At 43.5% G+C, this 17,363-nt stretch overlaps 1 protein-coding gene across 1 annotated transcript; it reads left to right on the top strand.

Annotated features, from left to right (window-relative positions):
• Positions 1 to 1,468: 1,468 nt before the first annotated feature.
• On the top strand, positions 1,469 to 15,894 carry LOC104490828 (chromosome unknown open reading frame, human C11orf49; the record flags this gene model as incomplete). Its single annotated transcript, XM_010133173.1, has 6 exons — positions 1,469 to 1,618; positions 7,557 to 7,642; positions 10,079 to 10,274; positions 11,840 to 11,949; positions 15,133 to 15,196; positions 15,714 to 15,894. Coding segments are annotated over 6 exons (787 nt in total), but the record flags the coding sequence as incomplete, so codon positions are not given.
• Between the last annotated feature and the right edge of the window lie 1,469 nt (positions 15,895 to 17,363).

Raw genomic sequence — 17,363 nt, 5'->3', positions numbered from 1 at the left:
TGGAAGAAGAGAGATTCTGATGTATTTATCCCTGCAGTAGAGTAGGTTGCACAAATTCCTGCAACGATAATTGTAGTTTTGCACAGGCTGGGACTTCCTTGTGTTACAGCAGATTCCTGACTGCAGAGCTGGCTTTTCCACACAGGGCAAAATTGCCTTTTCATAGCATGACCTTAAACCGAAGGTGTTTCATTAGATACAAGGTCCTCCCAAGAGCAGTGCAAAGTGTCGTACTCTAGAAATGGACGTCAAAGAGTCTGACAACAGTGTTTTTCAGCTATACGGTTTCCTGAACTGAAGAGAAAAATAGTAGCTCCCTCCTCTCTTTCCTCCACTTCCTTGGCTAATAATGTAGGAAAAGTCTATAACTTGATTTTGGTGCCAGTCCTCCTGCAGTCAGCAGTGCAAATATTAATTTGGCTGGGTTGGATGTCACGAACTGACAGGCTTTGAGGAGTTTTGGAGATACGGGGAAGTTGCAGCTATCATCTAGGACAAGGTTTGTTATTTGGATGGGAGCCTAAGGAAGGCTAAGATGCATCTGTGGTGAAAGAAGATATGCTCTGTATCTCAGTCCTAATGCCTGTGCCCTTTGGATTCCCTCCCTGACTACTGCTTGGCTCTACTTCCATCCCTGGCTATTTCTTCAGTACTTTGCATTCTTCTATATATAGAAGAACTGCAAAATTGCTGCTGTTCAGCTGGTCTTCTCCTTAACTCCGGTCCACAGCATTTTGGATTATGAACATACAATCATGTAGGGCTTTTTGACATCAATATGTTTCCATTCCCTTGGGATTCTATGAGCTTCTCTAAGAGTCACCTCTTTTAGACTCTTGCTGAGCCACAGAGGCCTTTTTTGACCAGACTTTGACAAGGATGCTCTCTAAAACATTAATGACTTGTTTTCTTGTATTTTTTGGATTTTCGTTCTGCACTTCCTATAATATAGTGTCCGCATTTGTACACATTATTACAAAAGATACCATCCAGCTGCCTTACCAAATGCCGAAGTAATATAATCTGTGGTTTATACTCTGTAGCCTTCTAGACACAACCCAAAAACCTTGTTTGCCTTTGTTACTGCTACCAGATGTTCCGTGGGTGGTTTTCAGGCCCATTGTGGTGAATGTCACATGCCAGTGAATTTTAGCAAATCTAAGCAACTTTGAAATTATTCCTTTTACCACATGGTTATATTCAAGTCAAACCAAAACATGTTGTCACTTGAAACTGCCCCATTTTTGTTACCTCTTTTTCACACAGAATCACTACCTGTTTACAGTTTCTCTACAAGAGCCTCTTTAGTAGGATTTCCTCTTTATCAGGCCTCTTTCTGATTGTTACTGATGGAAACTCCATCTGAAGAGCCCAGCTCTGAGGGTCTAGGGAGCAGTTATATTGTCATTAGTACCCAGTCTATTTGAATTGAGAGCGGAAGGTCGTATAAGAGGTTTTTTTCCTGGAGGGGAAGCAAGGGGAGGGAACAGCCTGTAAAAGAATTATGGTGTTCTCACCTCTCTTTTTCTGCAGATTTGCTGACAGCACAGGAATACCACTGCCTGCTGCAGCTGCTCTGCCCTGACTTCCCAATGGAACTCACACAGAAAGCAGCTAGGTGAGTCCTCACCCTCTTTTTAAGACAAGATCAGTCCTGCACGAATGGACTTAGAAACTACATCTGTGGGTAAAGGTATGGATAGGGATCTTCAGCTTTTAAGATTCAGAGGAAAAGAAATACCATGTTTTGAGGTTAAGGACACGGTGTTTTTCTAGCAATGAGAAAGAGCGTATATTTAAGGTACACAAGGACTGAAGTGTCAGCACAGAATGCTGCTGCTGGTTCTACATTCAGAAAATGAGTTGCATTTAAAAGAATGTTAGACAATGTGTTTTTAACTGACATGATTTGAAATTCTATTCCAAATACTGTTTAACATCTTTAAAATGTTCTTTAAACATGTTCTTTAAATGTGTTCCCCCTTGCCCCAGCTTCCTATGGTTGATCACATTTAAAAGGTACTAACCTCATCCAGTGTTTTAAAGTACTTTAGCTAAGAACATGATAGCTAATACAAAATTTTAATCTAGATAAGGCCTGAAGCAGGTAGATGGCTCAGGGCACTGATAATGTCATATGGATTTTTTTACTGATAATGCTTGTTTGTTCCAGACCAGCCCAGGCAGTTGATTCATAACTGATAGTGAAACTGTAACAAGGTATATGCATCTGTTGGGATGGCAGGTTAGTTCTGATCTCAGTAGGAGTGCATGCACGTATATATTCACAGCAAGGTTATCATTCCTAGCCATCGCAGCAGAGGGAACATGGAAATTCAACTTTTTTCACAGACATTTGGAAACAGGATCCAGTCACATGATCAGGATATTAGCTGCCGCCTATGTTGTTCATGGCCTAAATAATGAAAAGGTCCTTATTTTCTATTTGTCATCCCGTTATCTTTCTTTAGCGTCAGAGTCCCCTGAAAATTATATTTAAAAAGGAAAGAGAAAAAGAGTAGTGTTATCCATCCAATACTTCCACTTGGCTGATCCTCTGCATTCTTCCCTGGCTCCTATGCCCTGCTCTCAGTTTAACTCCAATTAAAGCTGTGTTGGTTCAATTAAAACTAAAAGCTGAGCACTGCTTTTCTCTCTGCCTCATGAGCCTTTGGTGCTCCACTGAGTACAGCTGCTTGCCTCCAATACCACACTAAGAAAAAATTATAACCCTGTAGCAGGGTTGTATCTGCTGCTTCTTTTCATGCAGGTACACACGCACCAGTCCTGTGTGCTGGTGTGTATTTCACAAGATTCCAGCTGAGCTTCTTACCGAAAATTCAGAAGAAAAACTCCTTAACACCAATGTAGCATTAAGAAGCAGCATTTTCTTTATCTTATCAGCGCCCGGTGCAAGCAGAATATCTTCCTCAAATCTCTCACCCCATATGCTGCCTCAACCAAAGCTTATATCACCCGATTACATGCATATTCATTATTTTCCCCAAATAATCATACATATTAAAAAACTGATTAATAATTTTGCATAGCTATTACGCATGCGGCTTGAGCTTAAGAAGGTCCATTTTGTGTACTATGTCGTGTCCTACCGGTCGCCAAAGAAATAGCATTTGAGGATTTTCGTGGGAACTCTCCCATATAAGGTGGATAATTGGCAAAGAAACTGTGTTATCAGAGTTTGTTGTGATTTACGCAGGTTTCAATCGGTCTCCAAAGAGCTTAGCTCGCCCTTTCTCTTTTCTCAGACTGTGAACTTGTAGTTTAGATTTTTCTCTTTTCTTTCCCAGACCACCAAGGTTTCCGTATCCCTGTTGTACAGACTAGTATTTACAAGGTAACATAACAAGCTGAGCAGGAATTTGTGATGATGCATGAAAAGACACTTCAGCATATCTACATGTTATGATGTTTATGTCAAGGAATTCAATTCACGAGCTTGTTGTAAGCTAGAGACCCCATTCAGGGGCCTGCTATAGTTGTGCACGTGCTGTAGAGATAGAAAAGCCAGCTTTGGGAGCAGGTGTTGGAGAGGCATGAGATCCATGTCAGAGGCACCCAGGCTCAGGTGGGAATGACCTCACTCCTACATTTCATGGGCTAGATTTATTTACACATTGCTATTATCCTGTTATGAGCTAATCTAATCTAGTTGAACCATTTTTATAAAACTTGTCATATTTCTAACAAGCTTTCTCTTTCCTTGCAACGGTTGCTTGCTCTCTTGTCCTTTTTCTGGTCTATGCTTTCCGTTGTCCCCCTTGGTCTCTGCCCGTTAGAAAGGTGAACTCTGCAGGCTGTCTTCCAGCACCAGCTGATTGAGACCTTGAAAAGCACGAATGTCACCTGCAAACCTACTGACATTTGTTTCTTCTTCAGTCTGCACACCCCCAACAGTTTTGTTGCTAATTTACTTAGCAAAAGAATTACATAAAGTAGCAGTGGGAGTAGCCACCTCATTCACTGATACAGCCATGGCCTGTGTAACTATCGGCACTTTGGGAAGTGAGCGGTTGTAGTTGTAGTCTCAGTGCTGACTGAGATGATCTCACAGCATGGTGCACTCCACGTGTCCAGGAGCTGTTGCTGTGATAACAAACACTAGGAGTAAGATCAGGAAATGTCACAGCAGAAGAACAGAGGCTACAACAATATAGGTTTTATTCACATGACGCCAGAGAGCTCCATTTTTCTGTTCCTGGTGCCACACAAATGCAGAAGTCATACCCAAAGAACCACCAGGTTATCTGTGTCTATGAGCTTTCTTGGATGTTTTCTTCTTTAAAGGGTTATAGGCACTAGCAAACTGAAATTTTAATCTACAGAGATACTGTTGATCTTCAGAGATACCTTTTGGTTTTCTGAATCTCAAAATTGCAGAAGGACAGAAAATGAAGGGTTTTTTTATTCGATGCCATGATTTAAAGATCTGAGCACTGACTTTCTTTTGTAGAAACACAAGAATAGAAACACAAGGAACTCGCTGCTTACATTTGAATAGCAAGAGCTGAGTAGTTCACAGCTTCTAGGCTGTTTTATGTGTTATGGGAGCTCATGTTGCACGGATCAGTGCTACTGGAAGTGAGGCTTCAAGACTGCACCCCTGTTGTTAGAAGATTGCCTGATTGATAGTGCAGATCTTGCCCTTTTTGTATGTTCTGCTTATTTTTGCCTCCATGTAACATTAAACAAACCAATCCCCTGAAGAGTCATTTGAATCAGCCTGCTCTTAAAACAGATTTTGTCGGTTAGATTTTAATGGTAGCAGAGAACAGTAAAAGTCCTTTCCACTTGCCTGGTGTAGAGTTTGTCCTCTGGTTTTCTGAGATTTTAACTGCAATCAGTAGATCATAAAACTTACCCACTGGCACAGTAGTAAAGTTTTCCTGCCAGAAGAACCCACTTGACCTCTACACCTTTTACCAGAGCCTCTCAGGTGTAGGCATCTTTCTTCTGACCTTCCCAAAGTTTCTCCTTGATTTTCATCATTCATTGAGTGCCAGCCTTACCTTTGTAAATATTTCTGTGCCCTGAGGTCTTGAAGTCTAATTTGGACAAGAAAGAATGAATACAGAATGCCTTGAAGTAGTAGCTACCTGATTAACCCTTTTGATTTGCAGTGCAGACTTTCAGATTTTGTTCTCAATTTTGGCTCTGTTGTCTGGGTTACAGTCTGTGGCTAGGACTCTCTTCTTGCCAGATATTTCAGGAAAGAGGTGCAGATATGTTGCATATGATGCTCTCCCAGCTTTCCTGACTGCTCAGCCAGCTGGCTGCGTGGAGGAATAGTCAGCTGAAGTTAATATGTCCTCTCTGAATTACTAAATTCAATTATTAAATTAAATTATTATTAAATCCATTTTATTGGATTTAAAGACTTCTGAACATTTCCGGAGTGCAGACTCCTGGGCCAAGTGGAGTCAGTAACCTAGCTCCAGAGTGCACCTGCTCCTATTTAGATGCTCCTCTGTGACATATGTGCTATGCAGTCCTCCTTAGAAGTTCTTTGCTATCTTTAAACAGTAAGAAATGTGCAGCAAATTCTCAGACCTCTGCCTACTCATGCTTTCCTCTAAGTAAGTAAGAGACGGGGACTTAGTGCTGCAGAGCACAGCCATTGACTATAGCTTGAGATTTAACAAGTGAAATGGGCTGATTGTCATGAAGGTGATACAATATTGTCTCTCTGCGTAACAAATATGTAAAAAAACTCTGCTGTTCTGTATCTGCAGGATGGAGAAGTGCACTAGCAAAAGCTTGTGTGCTTTGAGGGTATCTGGGAAACAGACCATCATTTCAAAGGAGGGAGTGCAGCCCATCAGCAGTGTGGCCCATCACATTTCCAGAGCTTAAATAGTGGTTAGAAATACTGCTCAGTCAGCAGCTGAGCAGTATTGCCAGAGATGAAGATGCTCTGCCTGCCAGCTTCAAAGCCGTTTCCTTGATGTCGCCACTGACAAATCTCAGAGACATGCTTACTAGTGAGAATTAAGAACTGAAGCTACTGCTTCTTCAGACAGGAGGAGGCTTCTGGACATAATAAATAAATCAGAAGTACTTTGACATCTTCAAAGGGTTTTGTTCTAAATACCGGCTTTTCTCCTGGGGACCCTCTTAGCCCCAGTCTTTCTTCTTTGAATTAGTTCAATTTAATTAATTTAAGCTGCTCTGCATGTTTGATTTTGCCACAGTGAATAGAACTGGTCTGAGTGGCAGGAAAGTCTTGCAAGATCCTATAAATCTTGTAGGTCAGCCTTGCACATAGCTCCCTGGAGTTACTTCTACATGAGACAAAACAGTGTTTCTCCAGCAATATGTTTAGACCACTGATGCTGCAGGAGTTGGTCTGTGGATTTCATTTGGTCCCGTGTTCAAAAGGGCCCTACTAGATGACCTGTACTTTTGCTATAATGAACTGCTAATCCTTCTCATATGACATGATATGCCAGATATTGACTGTACAGGGTCAGTAGATCTGCAAACAGTTGAAACTATCTTTCTCTAGCATTGTCTGAATACTCTGTTTTTCACCATCAAAGCGGAGTGTTTCCTTCTGTTTTCCAGTCTGACCTGTCATTGATCAGCCCAAGTTTGATTTTCCCCACTTCAAAGACTGTAATAGCAGTGAACCAGAGCATTGGTTTTGTTTTCATTTTAATGAACATTTTTGCCCTAACTTACCTCTGAAAACTAGATTTTTTTTTCCTCCTGACATCAGGAGTTGGACTTTGCTATCACTTGTACTTCATCGTTATGGCAGATGGCTGATAATTCCTATATTCATGAAGTATGCTTCAAAATAGAGATGCCTGTAGCTCCCTACATGCACCTGGAGCTTAGCAGAAAGAAGACATTGTTGCTGGCCCAAGAAGTCTTCAGTTTCCGTGAAATATGGTGTCATAGTCAAATGATAGACCTGATTGATGGATATAAAAAGAGACTGATTCATTCATCTGGGAGGGTAGGATATTCACAGTGTGTAATCAGAAAGCTGATTGTTTGTGCAATGTTATTTCCCCTCTAGTCAAGTGGAGTTTGTAAAGCTTGAGAATTAACAACTGTTGTTATCCTTACGAATCTGAAAATATCTGAGTTTGATGAACCCTGGTATAGACAGGAATACAGCCAGTCTCATTCTGCTTAAACCAGTTTAATACTCATGTAGTTGTCTCGTCTGTAGCATGATTAGTCTTCACATAGCCACGTGAACCAGCCTTGCCGTTTTTATGCCAGTATTTGTTCCATTATCATGTTCACCAAGCTCTGTTCAACACTGTAGCTGAGGTGTGTGATAGCATTGACATTCAGGGTCTTCTTCTTGCTGCAGGTTCTTATGCTGCCTTCATTTATTAGGGTGTCCACATCCATGCATCATGGGTGTTCCTATTCCTCTCTCCTTACCTCTTATACTAGGCCACGGCACTAGCAATCCTCAGTTGCACATAGCTCCTGTATGTACTTTCTCTAGATCTGAGGTTCCTGCTTATAGACTTCAGTTCTTCTGTAGATGCTAAACTATTTCTCTCGTCTTATCCTAGGATTGTGCTGATGGATGATGCTATGGATTGCCTGATGTCTTTTTCTGATTTCCTCTTTGCTTTCCAGATCCAGTTCTACTACTCAGGTAAAGGCTGGGTAGCTGTGGACTTCACCCACTAGTACAGCATTACAAACTTAGAGCTTCCCAATCCCTGTACTTTGTCGAAACTTGTAAGGATATGGTTTTTCACAGAAATTATATAGATAATGGAATCTACTGATGAAAGACATCACTGATGCCAACAGATTAGGACGATTCATTAGGAGGTCTCAAATTTTATGTGAATAACTAGGTGCCTTTAACTGTTACGGCTTATGCACATATTAATTTTAGCCTTGAGACATAAATTTCCAGCTTTATCTAGAGTGTGTTAGCTAGCAATCAACCTGCACTAGGAACATTCTTTTTCCTATCCTTAAGACAGATTTCTGCCTCTAAAGCATTGGTCCCTGCTGGAGACAGGATAAGAAAAGCCCACAAGCTGCAGCCTTGAAAGGAAAAGAAACTAGACAAATGGATACAATTCTTCACCCTAATACTTGCCCAACTATGAGCTAGTTTCAGAGAGTTTCTGAACTGGGTATAGTTTCCATGGGTTTAGGAACCCCCAGTGGACTCATCTCCCAAGAACTTTTCCAGCCTCCCCTTGAAAATCACATAAACTTGTAACCTCCACAACATCTTTTAGCAAGGAGTTGCACAGGTCTGCTATCTGTCCCATGAAGAAGCACATCTCTTGTTTGATTTGAGAGCCCCTAGTTGGAAGGGAAAGGAAACAGTTAATCCTCATCTACCTTCTTCCTATTGTTGGTCATTTATCATAACCTATCCCTCTCCCCCAGTTTAACTACATGGTGTACTTCTTTTAAAATTATTGACAGAAAAAATACAAATCAAATAATATTAGTTTGTATGTGCATATATTTACATATGCTCAATCACACATATACATCTGTAAAAATCCCCAGGTATTTTTAAGCTAAAGTTGAGGAGACAAGGGGGAGAAACTTGGATGAGCAATCAGGTGCTTGTTCTGTACAGGGAGATTGCTTTAAAATACATTGGTCTGTTTGTCCAAGCCCCCCTAAAATGTGGTTGAGTGAAAGGAATCTTATTCAGAGAACTGCTTAAATGGGCAAAAAGTGAAGCATTTCCTTTATCAAAGTTAAATATGCTCCCAAGCACTAAGGACTGCTGCGGTGCCACTTACTCCTCTCCCAGCACAGAGCACTTTCTAAAAGTTACATAAGCTCATGGATTTCTGTCCACTTGCACCTAAATAACTCTGTCTGATGGACACAATTGTCCTCGACCAGTCAAAAGGGGCCAGCTCTGGATACTGGAAGACACTGGCTAGAAGCTGTGGTGGATCTGATCCAGCCAGTTAAGAATCTAGCATTTAAGAATCAGCTGCCATCCCCAATACAAAACTCTTTTTTTCTCAGTACTTTTCTGTATATACTTCCCCTGTATCTCCCCTGTGCATATTGCAACACTATGCATGACAATTCATCAAAAGAAAACAGTTCAAAATGGTCATTTTGGGTTGGGCAGAACCATAATGCCTTATAATGCCTTTAGCCAGGGACAGAAAACGTGTTTGGAAAGTTTTTTCTCTGATGATAACAAGTATTTCCGCTGAACAGTGGAACCTCAGCGCAGCCTCAAGGCCTGCTGACATGCTGCCTTTCCTCTCCACCCACCCTACACACAGGATTGCACTTCCATTCACTCAGGACTTAAATGCCACTAGAGTCCTGAGAAGCCAGCCCTCGTGTACACACACTTGAACATGCCATCCCTGTCCTGTTCACCCAGGATCCATGCACACATGCAGCCTGTCATACACTCTCCCACCAACCCGCACAAATGCAAACCACTCCAAATGGAATCTAGATTTGTAATCTGCTGACCATATCCATAAACAAAGTTGTTTAAAATTAGACTCTTGCAGTAAATCGTATGAGGAGCCTGGGGAGAGACTTTCTGCCAACTCTAGCCCTGACCTGCCCTGGCCCTTCCTCTAGATCCCATGTTATATTTACTTTGGAGCAGCACAGAGATAAGCTGGGATACAGCCTGCAGGCGTAACTTGCTCCCTTTCCTCCTCTTGCAGTTCCACATAGTTTGTTCCCAACTTGGATGAGTTCTTAATCAGTTGCAAGAGAAAGGAAAGACGGAAAACTTCTAGACTTTGCAAACCAGTTTAGTGTTCAATGTTAGTTTTCATGTTCCAGTTTTATCCATGTGCTAGCTAGCCTCTGTTCCCTTGAGAAGAATCTTCTTCAACAGAGCGAGGAGCCTCTCATAATCATCCTGATAGGAAGAAGCCAGGAACTTATATGGAAGTGGCTGTTTGTGCCTGCACAGTATCTGATTTGAATATGCAGGATATCTTAGTGTTGTGCTTATTTCCTGTTGGTGCCAAGTATAACACAGAGCAGGGAATGGCAGTTTAATCTCAGGTCAGGAGGATGCTGGTTATAGCCCTGAGTTTTAAGTTGCTTTCTGTTTTCTCAGAGTTCCTGGAAAGCGTGGCTGCCATTTATCTAGATCTACTGGCTGGTAAGAATCCAAATACTGTGATTGTGCCAACATCATCCTCTGGGCAGCATCGGCAGCGCCAGTCCCCAAATGACTGCAACCCACTCGATGGGGTAGAGGCATCACTCTTCTACCAGTGCCTAGAGTCCTTGTGTGACAGATCAAAATATAGGTACGAATCAGGTCCAAAACACATATTTGAACTCTGCGTGTCTGGAGGCCCTTTGTAAGGTTGGAGCTGTGAAGAAGTACAGGACTTTGAACAAGCTGTAACTCCCAAGTGGATCTCACGGGAGAAGTACGAAGGGAGAGATCATAGCTGAACTGCTTTAACCAAAGGAGAGAAACAATTTCATGGACTTAAGAAACATGAAATTTGAGCAGATTCTCGAAGTACTGGATTGATTTGGGTCTCTGCTTTCCTTCTCACTTCTGCATGGATGCTTTCATCAAAGAGAGGTCCATCTAGCATAATGAGTTAATGAGTTTTTCTAGAGAAGATAAACAAGTGCAGTTGTGTTCTTGGGTGTTGAAGCATAGAAAAGGCTCACTGGGGGAGGTAAAGTTTGAAGTCTTAATACAAGCTCACCCTGCTAGTCTGTATCTGAGCCTGTGACGAAGCTGGTCTCCGCTAACAGATCAGCAGGGAACGATCAATACCAGACCTTCTTGTATAGTTTGACAGACATTTTCTTCATAGTTTCTTGCATGTAGTAAACACACACCCTGCTAGAAGGTCATGGACTAGATCCACAAAAAGACTCAGAACACAAGTTCTACCTGATTCCCGCTTTAGGTGCCTGAACCCAAATTTGTGATCCACAAAATTACAGCTGAACTGCTGTCCAGTACTATCGTCATCTAAGCATGGAGATGTCAGGTCATTTTGTTCTTACAAATAACAAAAGCTCTACATTCCCTGGATGTCCTGAGAGCTTCAAAGGGGAAGGATGTTGTGAGCCCATCTGGTAGGTCAGTCTCTGACAGCACTGTGAGGGAAACCATTCCCACCCTTTCATCCCATAGCTCAATACTCAGCCAGGCTTTGGTAACCACCTTTGCCTGAGGGCTCACCAGCCAACACCCACATCTACCAGGGGTGCAACTACACCATGGACTGCTCAACACTTCCATCTGATGAAGAAGTTTTATTCAGTATTGAGTCCTTTAAGGAGTATTAGGCAAGAGCAAGAATCACTATGATGTTACTGCTTAGGAGACAGGGCCAGGGGTTAAGGTGAATGTAGAAGAAAGGGACATGACAATTTAGTCCCCATCTAAATACTGTTTTCTGATATATTTAGGCTATCATTGGAGTGGTTTTCCTGCCCCTTGGATGACTATCACTGGTAAAACAGTGATAACAATATAACAACACTCATAAAATGTTATTGTCTTCTAAAGGAAAGATTTTGCAGTTTATTTTTGAAAGAACATCCTATGAGCTGGGATGTGTAGGCCTCTGAGTGAGTCTAGGCTTCCTGTTCTTAGAATGCAGACAGGTAAGGCTGCTCTTAGGGATGTACTACAGCTCAAACATCCTGCTTAGCAAATGGAGAGCAGATGCAATGCTAAATAAAGCAAGTTGGTGGCTATTTGTTTTAAACTGAGTCAGGGCAACTTGACAGGGTTAGAACAGGTAAAAGGGTTTATTTGTCCAGTTTGAGCTGGGTCTTGGAAAAAACCAAAGATGGTAATTTAAAAGACAAGATGACCTCTTTGTCTCTCTTTTCCTAGCTGTCCACCTTCTGCTCTTGTGAAAGAAATGTTGAGTAATGCACAGAGACTGACATTCTATGGATTCCTTACAGCACTTGCAAAGGATCAGAGGATTAATAGAGCCCTAGGTAAGCCTCCCGTGAGTGGTACAGTTCTAGATTTTGAGTCATTCTGCATTTCTGTGGAATTTCCTCTGTAATTATGTCCCAGATTTTACACTGTCAGGAATAGAGTGAAAGTTTTTAATCTTTTTCTTGATAGAATAAACTTCAAAAACATAACCTTGGGCCTTACTCTCTGCTTGAAGCTGTGGAGCTTCTTCAGTGATAAAATTATACATGAAATGCTGCCCTAAGATAGGAATGTTTTACCTCTTCAATAGCTGATCATTTCAGCAGAACTGTCATTTTAATATGTTTGGCTGTGAAGGTGGTCAGGAGACAAGGTGGCTGACTGCTGTCAACAGTACTGAATTAAGTCCCATCCCATGTTGTAGCCCTTCACTCTCCCACAGATTTTAAGCGATTGCTGTCAACTACAAGAAAAGGCAGCACACCTAATGGGAAAACCTCTGCTGCTGCCTTGGCTCAAAGGCTTTCCCACCTCTTCCCCATCCTCCTTCGGGGCAGTGTGATTCTGCTGGTGTATTAACATATGGCCTCCTGAAAATCCGGTGATATCGTAAACCACAAACTGCTACAAAGTCCTGTACCAAACTGCTGTGGGAACCAGAGGGATTAACAAGCAGCATCTCGGTTCTCATTTCCATGTTGTATTGGTCAATATTATTGTAGGGCAAGGAAGTAAAGTGTTGCAGTGTCAAAGGACAGCGTGTAATCTACACGTAATTCAGACTCACAACTCCATATTGCCCCTATATGCCTTGCTCGTGCTTTCCTTCCTCTTGCAAAGGTGAACAGAAACGGCTTTTTGTGCTTGATAAGGCTGTATCCAGGCGACGTTTAAATGTGTGGAGGCCCAAACACTTATCTTCACTCATCTCCACTCAGCAAATCATCCGGCCAGTAAGGGCAGGCCTTCTCTATCCTTGGGTAGGTATCCTCTCCCTCTACTTCTAGGCTTGAATATATGCCAGTCCCTATATTACAAAGACAAACCTCAGTGAAAATCTGTATCTTACCTGATGTCTTCTTTTGCCCAGGTTTGTCATAGCAGAGTGAAGGTGTCCCGTCCCTGGCTGAGCCCTTCTTACAGCAAACCATTTAAGTTTCTAATGCTCCTCTGGGGCAGGGCTGTTTACCCAGCAACATGGAGATTATATATCAAAGGTGCACAAATAGAACTCTGCAATCCCCTCTGCAAACTGGTTTAGGAAGCAGTGTATTCCCTGGGGAAGACGATGCCTGGATTTCAGCAAGCAAAACCCTTTTTTCCATTGCCCTATGAAATCCACTCTAATTGAGTGCAAAAACAGATGAGCAGAAAAAAATATCCTGCCCACAGCTCCTCCTGTGCCTTCGAAGTGTGTGGGGTTTTGTTTCCAGTAACGTGGGCCCATCCCCTGGCCCTCTGCCAGCCTCCTGCCAAGGCCCCTCTCAGAGAAGGAGCAGCAGACGTGAGTCTGACAGGTGCTAGCATTTTGGCAAGGGAAGGAGGATTCTTTGCTGGTGTCAATCTCTGCTAAAGGGTGAATTCAGTAGTCTTTGGTCTGTAGGGGATCATAAGCTCCAAAAGCCCTTTAGCAAGGGCAGTTTCAGGCAAAGAGTCTTTCGGTCTCACCAAGCCCCCTTGAGGAACAGGGATTAGAGCAGCTTGTTGAAGCTGGGGCAGTGCTGATGAATTTGTCGGGCACGCTGGAATCTGCAACCAAACTCCAGTGTCAGCATCAATTGATGAAGCCTTTAAGTGTTATTAACTGACTCTCCCACCTAATTTTTGTGCTTTAGAGACCTCACTGTGTGTTCTGCAAATGCAGAAACAAGGTAACCTTTAGCTGCTTACTCTTTTAATTGAGCCCATGAAAGACAGTAAGATGGGGCACTTTACTGGACCTCCTGACACTCTGTGTTGCAATGTCAGGCTTTCATGTTTATTTGCAGGAGGAGAAGATTGGAACTGGAAGAAGGAGAGTCAGTTCTGGTCTAAACTGGTCCTACTTTTTAGGCACTCATTGCCGTGTTTTTGATGACAGCTGCCAGCTTGCCTGTGTAAGGCAGGTGGCTCTCCAGCTCCTCCTTCAAAGGCAAGGTTCCAGGGCCAGAAACCAGATTTGTGTTCCCACAGGGAGTATAAAATCTCTTGCCAAATGTACTCAGTGTAGCACCCAGGTCTTCTGAAAAACAAGAACATTCCTCACTGCACTGTTGGTAGAGATTACCGAGTGCAGTTTTTTTGTCCTGATGTGCAATGGCACTATCCAGGCTGGGGTAAGCAATTGTCATCTCTGTGTGGGTCGATCATATGCTCCTATGACCCCTGTACAAGGTGGAGTTTGTTACAAAATTAGGAAGGAGGGCTTTCTTAAGAGCTCCATCTTCCTTTACGGGCTCCTCCTGATGTGCCAGTTCCTTTCAGAGAATGGCAAGGATGATCAACCAGCTGTTCCAGTCCTGAACTACACCATATCCTTCATCCTGAATAGGGTTTCAAATGTAAAAAGGAGCATTCTGACCTTATGCTGAAAGAGGGTACCCAGTTACTCACCCAGCCTTCATGCTCTCTACCAGACAGCAAGTGATGCTAGAGCACAATCAACCCACACTTACTCCTGTAGACTTAACGTGCACCAGAGTCAGGCCTGCCTTCACTGAATTGCAAGGAAAACAGTAGTCTTACACCTGTGGAGTGCTTTGATCCCCAAGCTCAATGCTTGTCCCAAGAAAGGTAGGTGGCACAGAAGTATACATCTCACTGGGTGGCACAGCACATGCTTCCGGCTGTGTATCTACTGCTCTGATAGGATCTGGGACTTGTGACTATATAAGGCAATTAGCAGAGGCCCAAAGTTGACACTGTCACCTCCCTGACAGTCAGTACTCAGTAGTGAATGGAAACTGCCAGTCCTTAGGGCTCTCAAGATCTGAGAGGTGAGACTACTGAGAGTGCCTCCCACTTAGTTTGAGCCTGTGTGAAAGGCTCAGAATATGGGTCATCATTCCTTACCTGTCCATAATCCTAAACATTCAGTGACCATTTCTCTAATAGGTATGAGGAAGAGTCTTCTCTGACTTTCAGGGCACATTTTGGATGCTGCTAGGACTTGACTGCTTTTCTTTAAGAATGAATACTGTAACTCTGTTGTGCTCTCATACTTTCCTTTGTTGGTTTTGTTTTGGTTTTTTTTTCCCTAGGGTCTTTGCCAGATAAAGGAGACTTGTTTCTGGACCCTGCCATGGATCAGGAACTTGAGAAATTGTAAGTGGAGTTGCCTAAATTAGGAGGTAAAGCAACAGATTAAAGGTAGCATGCTAAAGAAGACTTCAGTAAAAAAACATCCCTACTCCTTTGCTCTACTATAAAGCACTAGAGGAGCTAACAGCAAAGCAGGCCTCTTTCTTTGGGGTGCCTTAGTGCAGCTAACAAAATCCTCAGGAAGTCTTCAGATACAGAGGGGAAAAGCGTGCCTCAAAGAGAGGTCTAGAGGAAGCAGCAGTCTCTAACGAACAGGGACTTTTTTTTGGATGGTGAAAACTAGGAGTGTTGAAGGACACAGGCTCAGCCCAGAAGAAAGATCTGTTTAAACAGGAAGAAAGAGTCACATGGCAAGTCTGACAGGTACTAGTGCAAGATACTACCCCTTTATGCCGTTAACATCTTTCCACTCCTGTGCTAGTTGTGAATAAGTCCTCCTTCCATGTTCACTTCAAAACTGCTATGGCAAAGGTTGATGATGACCAGTTAAGCTGCCCAGCACTTGTCTTTTCTCTTTCAGGGTAGCTCAGGTTTCAGGCCTTCCCATCTCCGGTCCCACCAGCTCCTGCAGGGACACAGCTAATTTGCCTGTCCGTAACTCACCCAGGATTAACTCTCCCTGGAAACCTCTACACCACCGGCGAAAAATGGATACTGAGAGTGAAGGGTCCAATGAAGAGACAGACTCCTCTGAAAACTGAAGGTTGTAAGGGTGGGCACCTTTCCCTTCTTGGGTTTTCCAAAACCCACCTGGAGGAACAGCACCTCCTCCCAGAGCATCTGCTCTGAGAGTGGGTTCTGCCCACATCACCCGTGTGTGTGGCTGTGCCAGTCCCTATTGCCTGGTCCACCTGTCTCTTCTCAGGAAGAACTCCACCTTTTTCCTAGCTCCAAATTTGTGCAGGAATAGTTCCTCTGCAGAAGCTATTTTCAAATGCAGAGCTGTGCTACCCTCTGCTGCCAGGCAAGACAAATCAGCAGACACTATCTCTGCCTCCACTTGGAAATAGGGCTCTCCCTCACGGCTCAGAGGTGCTAGAGCAGTGGGAGTGCTAGTGCAGGCCACTTGGCCTAGACAATAGAGTGGTTAAATTCGCCAGCAGCAGCTCTGCACTCGTGCTCCATTATAATTATTCTCATTCTGCATATGATTGAAGATAGAGAAATTCCTGAAGTTACTAGAAAAGAAAGGCTTATATATTGCCATGACACCTGTCTCTGCTTCCTTCTCCATGCCTCCAAGACTTACCAAAGCAAATATAGCAAATAAGTTAGATTGCAGTTTAGTACTGTGTGGTGCTCTCTGGCTCTTCTACTGTAAAGTTCCCTTCTGGGAGTAGGAGTAGGGGGGTGGGTAGACAGCACAAACAAGCGAGTTTATATTCCTGGGCCACAGATGGTGTGCCTGCAATCATATAGAGCATCTCCTTGGGGTCGGGGCAGCAAGGAAGGGCAACAAGGAAGAAGTTATCAAACAAGTCCTGGCTATTTTTTTTTTTTGTTTTACATATTGGCATTGATGTAGTATCATAGCACAGCCCTTACTGCTACTACTTATTTCATGGAGAACTTAGTTTCTCTTGCTTCTTCAGGAGCCTCCTTGCACCTCCTGCTCATAAGATGCTGCAGTGTGGGCTACTAAACAGGGTAACCCAAAGCTTAAAGCAACCCTAAGCTGAGTGAATTTAACACATGCTGAAGCTATTTTAAGACTAATGCCAGCACTACTGCCGAGTCTGCACCACAGGCCCACCTGCGAAGGTAGTGGGAGGAGTATTTATTCAGCATAACTTGTTTATTAAAGTGCTTGCTAACTGCACTTTCTCTCCAACCCATCAGAGACTGTGACACCTAACAATAAAGCACGCTGCCTAAGGCCACTGCTGTGTCTGGGGCCTTCCGGGCTGCCCTGACGGCAGTACTCGCAGGCCACTCCGGCCCCTCACCTCAGCCAACAAAGGCAGCAGCGCTGCACCCGAGCCGCGCACGTGCAGTGCAACCCTGCCCTGCTGGATCCCTGCCCCACCCTGGCGGCTGCCGCACAGGTGCACTTGCCCTGTGACAAGAAGCAGTGCCGGCCTGGGTCCTGCTGAGGTGCAACCCTGCCGGGGTACCCGGGGAGAAGACACAAGGCGGCCCGACCCATACCCGGCTCCTGCCTTACCACAAC

This window comes from Buceros rhinoceros, unplaced genomic scaffold (genome assembly GCF_000710305.1).
Source record: "Buceros rhinoceros silvestris isolate BGI_N320 unplaced genomic scaffold, ASM71030v1 scaffold683, whole genome shotgun sequence".
Taxonomy (NCBI): domain Eukaryota; kingdom Metazoa; phylum Chordata; class Aves; order Bucerotiformes; family Bucerotidae; genus Buceros; species Buceros rhinoceros.
This window is presented reverse-complemented; position numbering and strand designations above follow the sequence as displayed.